Source organism: Urocitellus parryii, chromosome 3 (assembly GCF_045843805.1).
Source record: "Urocitellus parryii isolate mUroPar1 chromosome 3, mUroPar1.hap1, whole genome shotgun sequence".
NCBI lineage: Eukaryota > Metazoa > Chordata > Mammalia > Rodentia > Sciuridae > Urocitellus > Urocitellus parryii.
In genome coordinates this window covers 88,257,569-88,271,813 of record NC_135533.1, presented here as the reverse complement: position 1 = coordinate 88,271,813, position 14,245 = coordinate 88,257,569, and the positions used below count along the sequence as shown (strand labels likewise).

Sequence of the window (14,245 nt, the reverse complement as noted above, 5' to 3'; positions counted from 1 at the left end):
GTTTATGGGCTCCTCGGAGCCTTGGGCTGTGGCCCCAGACTTGAGGAAGAGGACCTACTGGGAAGAAACACAGATCAAGGAAGTTAGCAATGACATAAAAGGACCTAGAGAAAAGCCAAGAGGCAGGAAGGATGGTCTTGCTCCTCCAGAGGCTGGTGAGTAGCTGCCCTAGTTCAGGGATGGACTCCAGGCACCGTGTGGCCCACCTAGCACATAGACGTCAGCACCTTCGCCCCCGAGCGGGAAGGCATTGCCCAGTTAGCACAGGTCCTCCGGGCTGGCAGCAGTTCAGGGTCATGGCCATGCCACTTCCGTGAGATCTCAGTCCTCACCTCCAGGGATAAGGGAGAGGACGTTAGGAAGGTCCCAAGGCCACTCCACTGCTCACCCCAATGAGACTGGGGGTGCAGGGAGAGGTCCTGTAGGAAAAGCACACACAGGGCAGCAGAAGCCACAGCTGACCACAGGTAATGCCCAGTACTGCCCATGGAGAATACTGCTTCCTCCTTCCTCTGAGTATTGCTGACCACTGCCTGAAGCTCTTTCTTTGCCTTTTAGCACTGCCTGTGTCTGGGTCCAGTTAAAGACACCTATGGGTGCTTTCTTGAGTATCCTTGCCAAATTACTACTCTGTCCTCCCTGGGTGACTTTAATCACCCCTGCACTAGGCTCGATTCTGTGAGCTCAAATGTGGGAATCTGTCCTGAGGACATGACTGAAGGGAGAGAGGACTCAGAGCTCTGTGTGAGGCTGCAGTTGAGAGAAATGAAAGAAACACAGCCAGGGGGTGGGGCCCGGGTGGGGGTGGGCGCCGTCTGTATCTTCACATCTCCTAGGGACTGTTGGGGGCTGAGGGACTGGAGCTGCCTGGCAGAGCCGAGCTGGGGCTGCGATAAAGATAAAAGGGGGTGCAGATGTCTCCCCACAGCTGCCTGCAGACAGAGAGCACTGCTGGTGGGTAGTAAGCTCCCCATCACCAGCAGCGTCCGGTCCCCAACGCTGCTTCCTGGGATAGACCCCTCCAGACCTACCTGTGGGAACTCCTTTCTCAGACCCCAATGGCCTCCGCAGAGGCCACCCCTCAGCCCCACCCCGGGTTTCCAGGATGCCCTGAGCCCCCACCATCCGCCACACCCTCACGCTGCAGGCCTGGGTCTACATTCCAGACTCCAGGTAAGGCTCACAGGACTCAGAGAGGCTGGACTGGGAGCCCAGGGAGCCTGGGAGAAAGAAGCATGAGGGCGCAGAGGTGCGGGTAGGCAGCAGCACAGGGCACCTGCAGCCTGCTCTCCACCAGAAGTAGGGCTGCGAAGCAAACCCATGGCCACCAGGGGGAGCCCGCGACCTCAACCACACACCCAGCAGAGGGGACTGGAGTAGCTGCTCAGAGCTAGATTCTCCCATCTCTCCCTAGAGCAAAACTGTCCTAAGGGCAGAAACCCGCAGGGTCTTCTGGGTGCCTCTCACTCCCGCCTGCCATTTTCCCGTGCCTCTCTGTGCACAGCAGCCGGCCATCGGGTCTGTCTATTCGTGTCTGCCTCCATCTCTGGTTGGTCCAGTTGTGTGTCTCCTCTGGGTGCTCTCTGTTTCCCCCATTCTGTTCTGGATCTTCCTCTCTGTCTCCGTCTGAATCTGACTCTGTGTCCCTAGGTCTCCATATGTCTGCCTCTGACTCTCTCAACTCCTCTGTCTGTTCTCTCTGACCATCTCCCCCTGGAGCTGGCATACTCCCTCCCTGTCTCTCCTTTGACCCCTGAAAGACCTCCTCTGCCTCCTATGGAACAGGCAGTAGAATTTGGCCCGGCTCAGAGGAGGAATGGGTGAATGATATTTACAAAAAGCATTCAGGTTCCGCTTGATCAAGGAGCTCAGTACAGATTCCCACAAAGGATCATGGGAATCAAGGATCACAGGAGTGTCAGCCTAAGCTGGGGAGGGTGGGAGAGCTTAGGTTCAGTGGCAGTGGAGCTCAGTAAGCAAGGAAGAGCCAGAAGATCACATACCTCTTGGTTGAGGAAGCAGTAGAGGATGGCAACAATAAATCCCTGTGGGACCGGAGAGGAAGGACTCCATAAGAACAGTTTGGCCTGGCCTCAAGGCCTCCACAGTCTTGCTACTACCCTCTCCCCACCAGCTCCAGGCTGCAGCTTGGGCCAGGTGTTTGCCAAAAGGGAATTTAGATGCATTCATCGCTTACTGTTTGCCAGGCACACTGTTCCGTATCATTGCTGTAAGCAAGCCTGCCCATGCAATTAGTCCATTTCTCTGACCTGGATCGAACCCAGGGATGCACTATCACTGAGCTACACTCCCAGCACTTTATTTTTAGTTTTGAGAAAGGTTCTAAGTTGCCAAGGCTGTCCTTAAACTCAGGATCCTCCTGCTTCAGCCTCCCGAGTCACTGGGATGGAAGGTTTGTGACCCCTTGACCAGCTTTTCTTGACTTTCTTTATTCATATTAATAATCCCTTTATTAATATGCACATTACCTGGCACATCATCAGTGTTGAATAGCTGAGATGAAGGTATGCATGGGTGGGTGGGCAGATGGACAGAACAGGGAGATGAAGGGGTGGATGGAAGATGGACAGGGGGTAGTTGAATAAATGAACAGTAGTGGTCCTCACCCTATCAGGAAGCTAGCCAAGGCCTCCTGCTCAAGTACTTGGAGGAAGAAAGTACCTGTGGGGACCCTCACCTGGAAGGAGCCCAGTCCCAGCTCGAGGGGGAGGCGGATGCCCAGGCCAGCATCGTCGGGCAGGAAGTTAAAGATGATGTAGTGAATTCCAAACAGCGGGATGAGGAGAAGCGTCGACTTGGAGAGGCGCCTGCAGGGAAGACAAACACAAGGTTCCCAAGGCTGGGGTCAGAAACTGCAGCGTGGGCTCTGCCCACTCACACTGCCACAGCCTCCCCACTCCACCCTGGACACCAGCCACCTGGGACACCCATCCTCCCGCACTCATGCTGGGATTCCTTACTCTTGTACCCTCTGCTAAGGTCTCTTGTCCCATTTTATTCCAAAGTCCATGCATCTTTCAAAATCTAGTTCAAAGACCACTCCCTCCAGGCCGTCTTCCCTGACTCCCCTCTCCCTGCTGTCTAGAAAGATCCCCATCTCTAGGCCCCTGAAAAAATGGATCCCGGCTCTCTTCCGCCTAATGGGCAGGGTAACTGGCTGTTGGGAGGCCCTCATCTTTCCCATGATGTGGTCTCCTGGAGGGAAGGGACAAGATCCATTGTCTCTGAGGACATAGGAAAGAGGAGAGTGCTGGGATCCACTTGGAATCTCCTCCGTGCCCTCCCTCGGGTCCACCAACACACACACACACACACACACACACACACACACACACACAGCCACACACAGCCACAAAGGTGCATGAGCTTGTGTGTGTGCGCACAGGCACGCACCTCCACCCCCACCCCACCCCCTAAGGTACCAATATTGAGACTGGGTGTGGGGGCTCCCCTGAGCGGGCTCCAGTTTCCTCAGCAGGATGCGGATAATATTGAGAAAAAGCCCAAAATTCACCTGGAAACGAGGTGCGGGAAGAGAAAGGTCAAGAGTCAGGGGCATCACTGGGGCATCACTGGGTGGCCTAAGGAGGAACCCTAGCCCCTTTGGGGACTGGAAACCCCAAACCCTTGAGACACGGGGATGTGCCAGTGAGGGGTGTGCACAGATCATGTTTCTGGAACTTTGGGCTCCCACGTGAGGTCTTCAGAGGACATGAAAGGCTTATGTTCCCTCCCTCTCCAGACCTGGCAGCAAAGGTGGGAGGTGCAGGCCCTGACACCTGCCTCCAGTCTCTTCTGAGTCTTCTCTGCCTCAAAGCAGAAGCCATCACTTTGCACAATTGCTAAGTTGGGGAAAATTCACTCTTTCCCCCAGCGCCATGCAAAGAGAGCTCACAGCCAGCCGTCCTGTGTTACAAGTGGGAGCCCAGAGTGGTTGTTCCCCTGCACTGGCTTCACCTACACCCCACCCCTGCCTCTCGCCCCACAGCGCGTAATCAGCAGCCAGCAGCACCCCAGACTCATGGAGACTCCAAGCTGGAAGCATGCGTTTTGTTGGAGTCCCTGTTCCAACGAATCTGATCCTGAGGCAGGGACCCCACGCCCAGAGAATCTGCACAGGGGGAGGTGGGACTCAGGGGTCCCGATTCCCCGCCTGGAGGTGTTTCCTGTTGCATTTTGCTGTGTACAGCCCCTTGAGGGACCCAAGGAGGCTGACTGAATAAAGCAAAAGGACCCTGGCTCCCAGGAACTGACCCCAACAGAGAGGATGATGGGCCCTTTGATGATCCACCAGTAGGGGGAGCTGTCGTCTAGGTCCCAGCACCTAGGGAGAGGGCAGGCCAGGGCTGATGGGGGCGCTCCCTTTCTGCAGGAACCTCTGCATCCTGCTCCTCTCTCCTCTTGCTACTCCTGGGCTCCTCTCCTGGGTGTCTTTCACCCCACCTCCCTCCCACCTTATCTTCTTTTTCAGACACCTAGGGCGCCTTCTAAAGAGAAGCCCCAGTGGTTCTAGAACTTGGGGCTGGGCTCAGCCTTTCTCTTCACCTGAAGGAATGGACTTCTCTAATGTCCGTCCCTGGTGGCCCAGATACTTCCAGAGGACCCACTGACAGCCCCACACCCCCAACACCCTCAGCCCCACACCCTGGCAATCTGGGCCCCTTCTGGGTTATCTGCAGACATTCTCCCCACCTCCCAGCCCCACCCACACTGGGAACTCCTCTTCCTCCTCTTCCTACTCTGGTGGAGAAAGGCTGCTTCCCTTGACAGTCCTCTCCACACCCCAGATCCCCAGATGTGAGTGAAATGACTCACGCAATGTCCTCAAAGGCCAACTTGCAGCCCACCCAGGTGCCAGTGCAGAGCATGGGAAGCCCTGTGGGGTGCAGAGGAGACCCGAGTGAGGGGGGGCTGCATCCTTGGCTCTGAGATCCGCCCTCCCCTCCCACCACCACTGCTGGCCTCAACGGCCAGACCTGACAAGGGCCCAGGGTCCAGGGATCCAGTCCTGCTCTCCAACACCTGTTGGAGGACTGTGGCCCATCTCTTCCCCTCTCGGGACTGCAGTCACCCCCACGGTGGGGAAGGGCCTCTGTGTGAGGGCCTTCCCAGCCCTCCTCCTCCTCCAGGGTGTGGAACAGCCCCAGGTACTCACCCCAGCCAGCAAGGACCAGCCACCAGAAGGCTGTCCTTGAGCTGGGAGACGCAGAGGCCAAGAGGCAGCTCAGGTAGATGGCTTCGGCCAGCAGCCAGCTGAAGTTGGTCATCGTGGCAAAGTGGGAGGTGGCCACAGAGACCTTGCACAGGACCTGGGGACAGGGGACTTGGGTGCTTTAGAGCTGAGACCCCACTGCAGCCAGCACCCAGATCTCCTCTACCTCCTTCTGGAAGGAGGGACCCAGCTCTGCCCAGGAGACCCTGAACCTCCAGGCACCCCCCAACACACACACCATAGCCTGGGCCATGGGACTGTCTGTGCTCCCCTAGAGGAGGTATCACATGGTGGCTGAGAGCACAGATTGGGGATCCAGAGAGGCTGGGTTCAAGTTTAAATCCCTGTCAGGGGCCGGGCGTGGGGTGAAGGGGCCGTGGTTCAGGCCCAGCTCCCCCACTGTGCTGCTGGGCAGCCTTGCCAGTTTCCCCTCGTGGACAAAGATGGGATTGAAGCGACGCTTCGGTCTTCAAGGCGTGTTGCAGATGAAAGGAGATCATACATCTAAAGCACTTAGTGCAATACCCGGCACATAATAAGTGCTCCCTATTTTCAATTATTCATTGTTCCGTTAATTAATTCAGATTGTTCGTTGGTTCCTTTGTTCACTTATCTGTTCATTTCCGTATCCTTTTAGACCCTGCAGATGCTGAGCCCAGGCCCTGCACTCAACTTCCCTCTGTAGCCTCTATAGCCTGTGGGAGTGTCCGGGTGACCAGAGACTCAGCCCCAGGGTGGAGGGGTAGGCTCTCCCCGCTCCTCCACCGCCCTTTAGGTCTTCTGGCCTCGTGGCCATGTCCCAGCTCTCCTGTCTTTGAGAGCATGTCCATACTTCTCCCTCCTCATCTCCCTGTCGCTGCTGCCCCAGCTCCAAAGCCACCTCCTCCCTGAAGCCCTCTCTCATTCTCTGCCAGCTCTCAGCTTTCTCTGCCTGGCAGTCCCCAGCTCTGTGTGCATTCTGTCCCCCCCCTCTGTGTGTGCTTCTGGAAGAAGGGACCCAGCTCTGCCCAGCCACAAATGGACAGAGGAGGTTGGGAAATGAGATGGAGACAAAGGAAAGGCTGGGCAGAGCAAAAACTATGGCGGGTGGACCATGGAAAGGAGTGTGGACTCAGAGTGGGGTGGGAGGATGAGCCGGGGTGTGGATGGGCACGGTGGTCCCGGGAGGGCTTGGGGAGGGGTCCTGAGCTGGGGGCAGGAAGGGGAGGGGCCCTTTCCTGCTCTGCCAGGGGCCATGAGGGCTCTGCCCACAGGGCAGGCACAGTGCTCTCTAGGCTGCTCCTCCCCCCGGCTTTACCGTGGAGAAGCTGCAGTAGTCGGTGTCATCACTGTGGAAGAGGGTGGCATCCTTCAGGAACACTGCTCCCGCCTTGAGGATAAAGGTGGCAAACAGCTGGGTGTGGATGTAATTCCGGGGACAGTGGAGCTTCCTGGAAGGACAGAGAGAGATGAGGAACGGGAAGTCAGGTGGGCGAGGGCACCTGTCTGGGCTTCCTACAACAGGGGCCTGGCTGGGCTGGGCTGGGCTGGGTGGAGAAGCACTGAATCCCAGCAAGTCAAGCAGAAATAAGTGGAGAGGATGACCTGGAGTTGTAGCCCTGCAGGTCAGGTGACCAACCAGGGCCCTGGACGAAGCAGAGGTACAGGAACAGAGGAAATCCCTGCCTTCAGAGAGCTCCCGTCGGGGTATTGGGGGGCAGAGATGGCAGCGAACTGCCTGTGGGCGTGTCCTGGTGACCAGAGACTCAGCCCCAGAGCAGAGGGCAGCACAGGCTTTGAACACGGGAGAGTCATTAAAACAGAAAAAGGCCTCAGAGGATTGGAACATTCAAGAAGGACCGAACACAGGAGGCAAAGAGGATCCTCAGAAGCAGATGGAAGCAGGGCTTTGAACTCGGGGCAGATGTAAGCGCACTGAGAAGAAAGAAGGTGTCGCTCTCACGAGTTCCACAGGAGCCAAGGCTGGAGGAGGGGGTTCCGGTGTGTGAAGACAGGGTCCACGTGGTGGGGAAGGGGCAGGAAAGGTCAGAAACAGACAGGATGCCTAGAGCTGGGCACCTCCTGGCTGCCAGGCAAAGAATCCGACTTGATCCTCTGGGCAACAAGGAGCCATTGAAGGTTCTTGAAGGTGGTGAGGATGGCAAACCTGAGAGCCACCAGGATGGCAATGGCCAGGCAGAGGGCGATCACAGAGATGCTGTGGCCCGTGGTGTAGATGATCTTCACTGTAGAGAAGTAAGATTTCTGGGAAAGGGAGAGACAAAGTCTCAGCCTTTGCTGAAGGGGAGGCTCGGTGATGAGTGATTCCACCCCAGCCCTCCCCCTCTGGGGCAGAGGGGCCTGGGCACCACAGGAAGCTCCTCGGTGCTTGGAGGCTTGGCCTGCAGCCTGCCCTCCCCTGCCCTACTGGGGTCAGAGGTGAGGGTTGGAGGTGCTCAGCATCCACGGCTGCTTTAGGGGCGCAGAGAGGCAGCAGCAGAGAGCCATCCGTGGGGCATGACAAAAGCCCAAGAGGAAATTGGCAGTTTATTGACCACCAGTGTGCTCACCAGCCGGGGAACACAATGTCCCCACACAAAGGGGACAGCCAGGGCAGCGAGGCACAGCCATGGGCAGGCAGGGACAAGCTCTGTGCATGCCTGGGTGTTCAGATCAATCAGAGTCCCTCCCAGGCCCTGAGAGGGAGGATGCAGGCAAGAGGAGGAGCAGAAGCCCAGTCACTGGCCCCCGTCTGAGCTCTCCTGTGCAACTCAGGCAGCCCCTGGCCCTCTCTGATGCAGTTCTTTCATGGGAAACATGGTCACACGCCTGCTTGAACTTTCAGAGCTGAGGGCGGGGAGAAACGGGGTCTGAGTGTGGACAAAGCGCCTTGCTCTATGCACAGTGTGGGATGTGTCGTCTGGAATTGGAGGTCTCTGCCATCCCATCCGGGCTGAGTCCCCTCCCACTCACCCACACCCTACAGACACTGCCCCACAGACGGAGGACCATGGAGGGAGTCTCCGGCCCCGTGCTTCTAGGAGCTTTCGTTTCTCTGGAGGGCAGAGAAAGGCTCGCCAAGAAGATGGGAGCCAACCCATCTGCCTCCCCACGCCCCACTCCCTGCAAGCAAAGTGGCCCATGTGTCACCCTTGAGCAGATTAGCAAGCGACTTTCCTCTGCCCAACTCTTCACTGCCTGCTGCTGGGCGTCTTCTGTAATTAACATTCCAGCCGATGGCCATGGGAATGGCAGACGCCCAGTTGGGCAGTCTGTCACCCATACAGATGTCCATAACCACCCTTCCTCCAAGAGGCTAGGAGCCTCTTACCTCTTCATCCAGCAGCTCCAAGGGCACTGGGCAGGCCACGGGGTATGGTGGGAAGGGATCTGACCAGCCGGTGATGGTGCAGTCCCGATTCACAGCCCCTGGGAGGGAAGCCAGAGGCTCTGCTACCAGCACTCCCCCTCCCCCCAGGAGGGGTGGGAGGAGCTCTGGAGCATCTGATGCCCCTGGTAGCATTGGCACAGGCTGCGCTTGGGGACAGAGAGAGGGTGAGGTCCCTGAGAGGCCTGGATTCTGGGTCCAGCCTGCCTGCTACATAGCTGGGGTCTTCCCTTTGTGGCCTCCCAGGTGCCCTTGAGGGGCAGAGAGTGGTGAGTTAGGCCCTCAACATCGTAAGTGGAGTAGGAGAGAATCCTGGAGGGACTGTCCACTCCAGAGTGGGAGTGAGGCAGAACAGCTGGTGCCATCCCCCCTCTCGTCCTAGACAGCGGGTAGCATCTCCAGGGAGACACACTTGCTACTCTCCCGCTCACAGCTGGAGAACATTTGCTGGATGCCAGGCCTCAAGTCCAGTACCTCCACACTCCACCCTCTAGTCCTCCCTCCCCCTGTGAGGTTAGTGTCTTGTTCTGGTTCAGCAAGTAGGGGACCATGGTGGAGGGACTTGCCCAGGGTCGTGCCAGAAGCAGGAAGGGTGGACCCGAAGCCAGAGATGAAGTCACCTCACCTCCCTCCACCAGCCCAACCCAGGGTCCTCACCGGGCTCCGAGCTGAAGTGAGAGAAGAAAGCAGGGCAAGGGAGGGTGACCCACTCGCCAGAGCCTGCCACCGGCCAGCACAGCAGCCCGTCCCAGGTCCTAGGGCAGCCTAGACAGGGAGACACAGGGTGGACGGCTGGCCCGGCTCGCTGAGCAGCCAGGCTGGAGGAGGTAAGGGACCTGGGGATAGCACCTCTCCCCCCAGGCCCCGTACTCAGGGAGGTGTTGGGCGTCCCCTCTGCGGCCTCTAGACAGGCCCTCTCGTCTTCTCTCAGCTGGGCGATGAAGCCACATTCCGGGTGCACGTGGCCCAGAACCTGCCGGAAAGAGTTAACAGGATGAGCTGAGCCACCCGTGCTCCTCGGAGTCCTGGCTCCAATGGCCTGAAGACAGAGATGAAGCCTGATTCCGTTCTGGGCTCCATCCTAAACACGGGCCTGCATCCCGGGACTTCCACGTGTCATGGATGGATGTTCAGGCCGATGAAAGGAAGGGAAGGTGGGATGGAGGGACAGAGGTCTGGACGGATGCTTCTCCTTTCGGTCCCATGGAAGTAAGTTCTGAGACACATTCAACAAAATGCTTCTGGAGATACAGCAGTGAGCAGGTCACTCCCTATAATAGCCTTTCTTCCCTCCCTGTGTTAACCCCTCTCCATCCCCTCCCCCATCCCCTCCCCTCCCCCCTTCCCCCTTCCCCCTACCCCTCCCCCCTCTCCCCTCCCCCTTCCCCCCTGGCCCCCCCCCTCTGCCCTCCTGCTCCTTTGAAGCAAGTCTGCATCAGCTACCTTGGAAGGCAAAACAGTAGCCCCCAGGGATATTCACATCCCAATCCCTAGAGCCCACGAGGGTGCAGTTTTACATTGCGAAAGGAATTTGCAGATGTGATAGGGTGGAGGATCGCCAAGGAAAAGGCAAGCAGTTTCCAGAAATGCAAACCCACCAAACACCTCCATCTGAGTCCACTGAAAACCATGTTTGACTTTGACCTTTGTCTCAGGCTCTGCTTTCAGGAATAAGTAAATGCATAGACATAGAAGGTCGGAGATTGTACAGATGGGGCTGGGGATATAACTTAGTTGGTGGAGTGCTTGCCTTGAATGTACAAGGCCCTGGGTTCTTATCCCCAGCACCAGAAAAAAAAAGAGAGAGTGTATAGATGAACGAATCAGCACATGGACAGGTACATGCTAAAGTGAAGGAGCAGATGAATGTAATGTATGGATGGATGGATGGGTGGATAATGGATAGATGGATAGATGGATGGATGGATGATGGCTGTGCTGAATGATGAAGACAGACAGACAGATGAAGAGACAGATGTTTGGATGCATGGTGGATGGATGAGGTGCTATATCAGGGTGGGTGTGTGGGTGAGTTTATGGATGGAAAGATAATTGCCTTCCCATGTGGCTTAGACACATGAAGGATTTCAGCTTTAGGAGCCTTCCAGAATCTGGATGATTCCCAGAATCTGGTGTTTCCCAGTGACCACAGGGAATGCTCTCTGGAATCTGGAAAACAAGTTGTTTTTCTGGAAATCTAGCAATATTTCTGAATTTGTGCCTCATCAACCAATAGGAGACCAAGCAGGATGGAGCCATGCATGTGCAGAAATCTGTGGTGGCTCTGAGACTCCCTAGCTCTCTAGGGATCTGGGAGTCAAAGGCAGGAATTCCTAACACTCTCCATCCCCAGACTGGAGGGAAATGAAAACTGAACTACCAACAGGTCAGAGCCCCAAACACATAAGAGTGACTTTCTTACACAGGCATCCTGTCACCTTGCAGTGCTTTGAAAGTGTCAATCTCTGTCCTTCCTCCTCCACTGTCTGCAACCCCTGTCCCTTCCTAGGACATCTCCTTATGGTCTGTGTAGGAAACTCTTGAGGCCAAAGGAACCAGAGCCCAGGGTGAACAGCCTTCCACCCAAAGCATGAATAGGCAGCCTAAGAGAAGGAGCAAATTCAGGGGAGCCCAAGGGAGGACCAGCTGTCAGGTGGAGATTGCAGGGAGGGACGAAGAGATGGGGCTGAAAAGATGGTCTACTCTACATGATAAATTTTCCAGTCTTACTGTAGAAAGAGGTTCCAAGGGATGAGGCTCCACAGGTGTAGACTGGGCTATGCTGTCTTTAAATTTAGATTCTCGCCCCATGCTAAAACTAAATATTCAAGGACATGAATTTAATGGGCTCCTGGATACAGGTGCAGACCTTAGCACCAGAGACTTACCCAAATGCTCCTACTGAATCACCCCACTTACACCATACTGATCCCTACCCACTTAAAGGGACAATCTGCACCCCGGGACACCTGGCCTCCCCATCAATGACTGCTATTCGCCTTGGGGCCCTGGGGACTGGAGCCCGTGCTGGGAGACCATGATTTAGTTCTAGTCCTGATTCTGATGCACATTCCAGCTGCTGAATGACCCCCCACTGGTCTAGGGTACTCTCCTAAAAAGAAAGCTTTTACTGTTGAGCACACACAGTTGGGAGGAAGGGGACGTCCCCCACCCCAGGAGGAGCCAGTAGTAGAAGGGAACCATGTTGCAACCCCATGCTCAGATCCCACTCAGTGCAAAGCCCTGATTAGCAGATGTAATTTTCTTTTACAAAAGAGACAAAGGAGCCTCAGGAAGAGGAGAGGGGACTTGCTCCAGGTCACACAGCTAATTTCATGGTTCCAGGATTCATGAAAAAGCTTGTTTGCCTAAAACCAGATGCCCTAGGAAGGTGCTCAGGAAAGTGACAGCCCCCTGATAAGGTAAGGGAGGAGAAGCCCTCGGTCATATGAGGCCCCACTCAGGACTACACGACTCTCCTCTTTACACCTCAATCTGCCCCCCATCACAGCTCCTCTGACTCTGACCTCCTGCATCTCTCCTATAAGGACTCCTATAAGGACCACACAGGCTCACTCCAATGACAGTCCTTGCTGTCACTTGCAGTGACTCGGAAGAGCAGCTGGGAACTTGTAGCACATCAGGGCTGGCTCTCTGTCCTGTTATCCCATGCTCCAGTCTCCGAGGCCTTGGAGCAATAGTTGGTTGCCAGAAGCTTCTCCAGTTTGGGCATCATGAAAGGAAGAGTCCTCTAAATATCAGGACAGGAACGGCTGGTGGGCACTAACTGCCCAGGCCCCACTAGGTCCCTGGCCATACCCTCTGCAAAGGAGGCCACCAAAGTGGAATATGGCTGAAGAAGTCATGGAGGCGGGGAAGGTCTGGGACCATCACAGGGACCATCCACATCAATGTGTGGAAGCAGCCGGCCTGCCTGGCTTAGAGAAAGAGCATATTTGGGGTGGTAAAGGGGAGGGCCTCATCTTGTAGCCCCAGTTCCAGGGCAGCCAGTCTCTGTGACCCCCAGAGGGCCCAGCCAGGCCCTGGAAGAAGCAAACAGGGAGGTGAGCTAAGCTTGACCCTAGGAAGGACTGTTAATAGTCAGAGAAGAATGTCCAGGAAGGGACAGGGAGGAGGGAGCCAGCAAAATCAGAATTTCTCCAAGCCACAGGGAAGGCCTTACTCCTGCCTTGCAGAAGGACAAAGGGATCTCCAGCTGGGTCCCCCCAAATGCCCCATGGCTCCCAGATCTGGAACCCATGAAAGAGGCAGGAGGGTCTGGGCTGGCTACTCACGACTCCTAATGGGCTCAGCAGGCAGAGGATGCAGGCACCCCACATCCAGCTGTCCATGGTTGGAGCTCAGCAGGGGCTCTCTCCGGCCAGCCTTCTTGAACTGTCCTGCTTCCCTCCCCAACTGTTCCCTGCTACTGCCACTGGACGGTCTGCTTTCCTTTCCCAGGTGACTGTTTGCATAGGCAGGAGCCAGCCACAGGGACACGTCCCCTGAATATTCACCAGGATTGCAGCACGCTCTTCCCCACTCAGCCCTAGTCCTGGGGGAGACTCCATGTCCTCTGCAGGGAGGGGCGCAGCTCCAGCCCCACCTCTTCCTCTGTGCCTCTAAGTTTGAGCTGACCAGACAACCAGATGGCCGACCCAGTCGTGGTGGTGTAGTGGCAGTGGGGACTGGAGAATTGGAATGAGCTTTAAGAAGGAAGAATGATCGTGAAGGGCCGACGTAGGATGTCCAAAGGATGTATTGTCTTGGCAGGATCCAGCTTTGTCACCTGGCACAGATGCTGGCCTAAATGGGGAGGAGACATCTGCACATGTCAAGGTCCTGACATCACATGGGGCTTATTAAAGTCTCTCCCCCAATCCTCAAGGCAAGAGGGGAAAGTGCGACTGATCAGGAGGCTCGAAAAGGGATTCATGGAACTAGGCCATCTTGAATCAGGCAAGATCAGATGTCTTGAGAAAACAGACTTACATGTTCCCACCCAAATTATTTTGGACATTCATCACCTGGTCATTTTTATCATCGTTTTAGGTTTTAAAATGCAAGATCTGAATGGACCAGACTAAAGACACTGTTCTCAATTAACCTGGATCATGCATGGTATTTTGGAGACCCTGAATGTTCCAGGAGCCTATGGGGTCCTGATGGTCATGGGCAGCCCTCCACTCACAGAGGGTGCTGGGCTGGACGCTGGAAATACCAGACATGTTTACAGCAGATGCATGTCATGAATGTGGAAGGTTCCTCACCACACTAAATCCCAGCTGGATTGTTTGACATCAACAGAGCTTAGTTTTTCCACTTTTATACATTGTCAACAAAATGTAGAAAAATATTTTGAAAAGAAAATGTGACACCATTCCAAGCCCCAGAGCCCCCTGCCCTTCCTTGCACACGTGTTTTCCCGAGCTCACCCAAGCCTGGCACAGGCAGCCCACCACCCTGAGCTCTGCACATTTTCAAGGAGAAGCAGACTCCCCTCTTGGCAGGCTGAGCAAGGACCCACAGGCTGGGCGAGGAGAATGCTGAGAAGCTGTGGCTTAAAGGGAAACCAAGAGCCTTCTGTCCCTCAGCTACAAACAGGCACCAGCACCAGAAAGAATATTATGGCAAATGACTGTTGA

The 14,245-nt window shown here is 55.8% G+C and overlaps 1 protein-coding gene across 1 annotated transcript; it reads right to left on the bottom strand.

Moving 5' to 3' along the window:
• Positions 1-206: 206 nt before the first annotated feature.
• Ghrhr (growth hormone releasing hormone receptor) lies at positions 207-12,952 on the bottom strand. The gene is made up of 13 exons (XM_026401554.2): positions 12,896-12,952; positions 9,471-9,573; positions 9,258-9,365; positions 8,544-8,641; positions 7,380-7,477; positions 6,531-6,663; positions 5,177-5,330; positions 4,837-4,897; positions 4,276-4,345; positions 3,444-3,535; positions 2,699-2,828; positions 2,004-2,045; positions 207-332 (listed from the first exon to the last, which is right to left on the bottom strand). The coding sequence occupies exons 1-13, from the start codon at positions 12,950-12,952 to the stop codon at positions 207-209; spliced, it is 1,272 nt and encodes a 423-aa protein (XP_026257339.1).
• Positions 12,953-14,245: the final 1,293 nt, after the last annotated feature.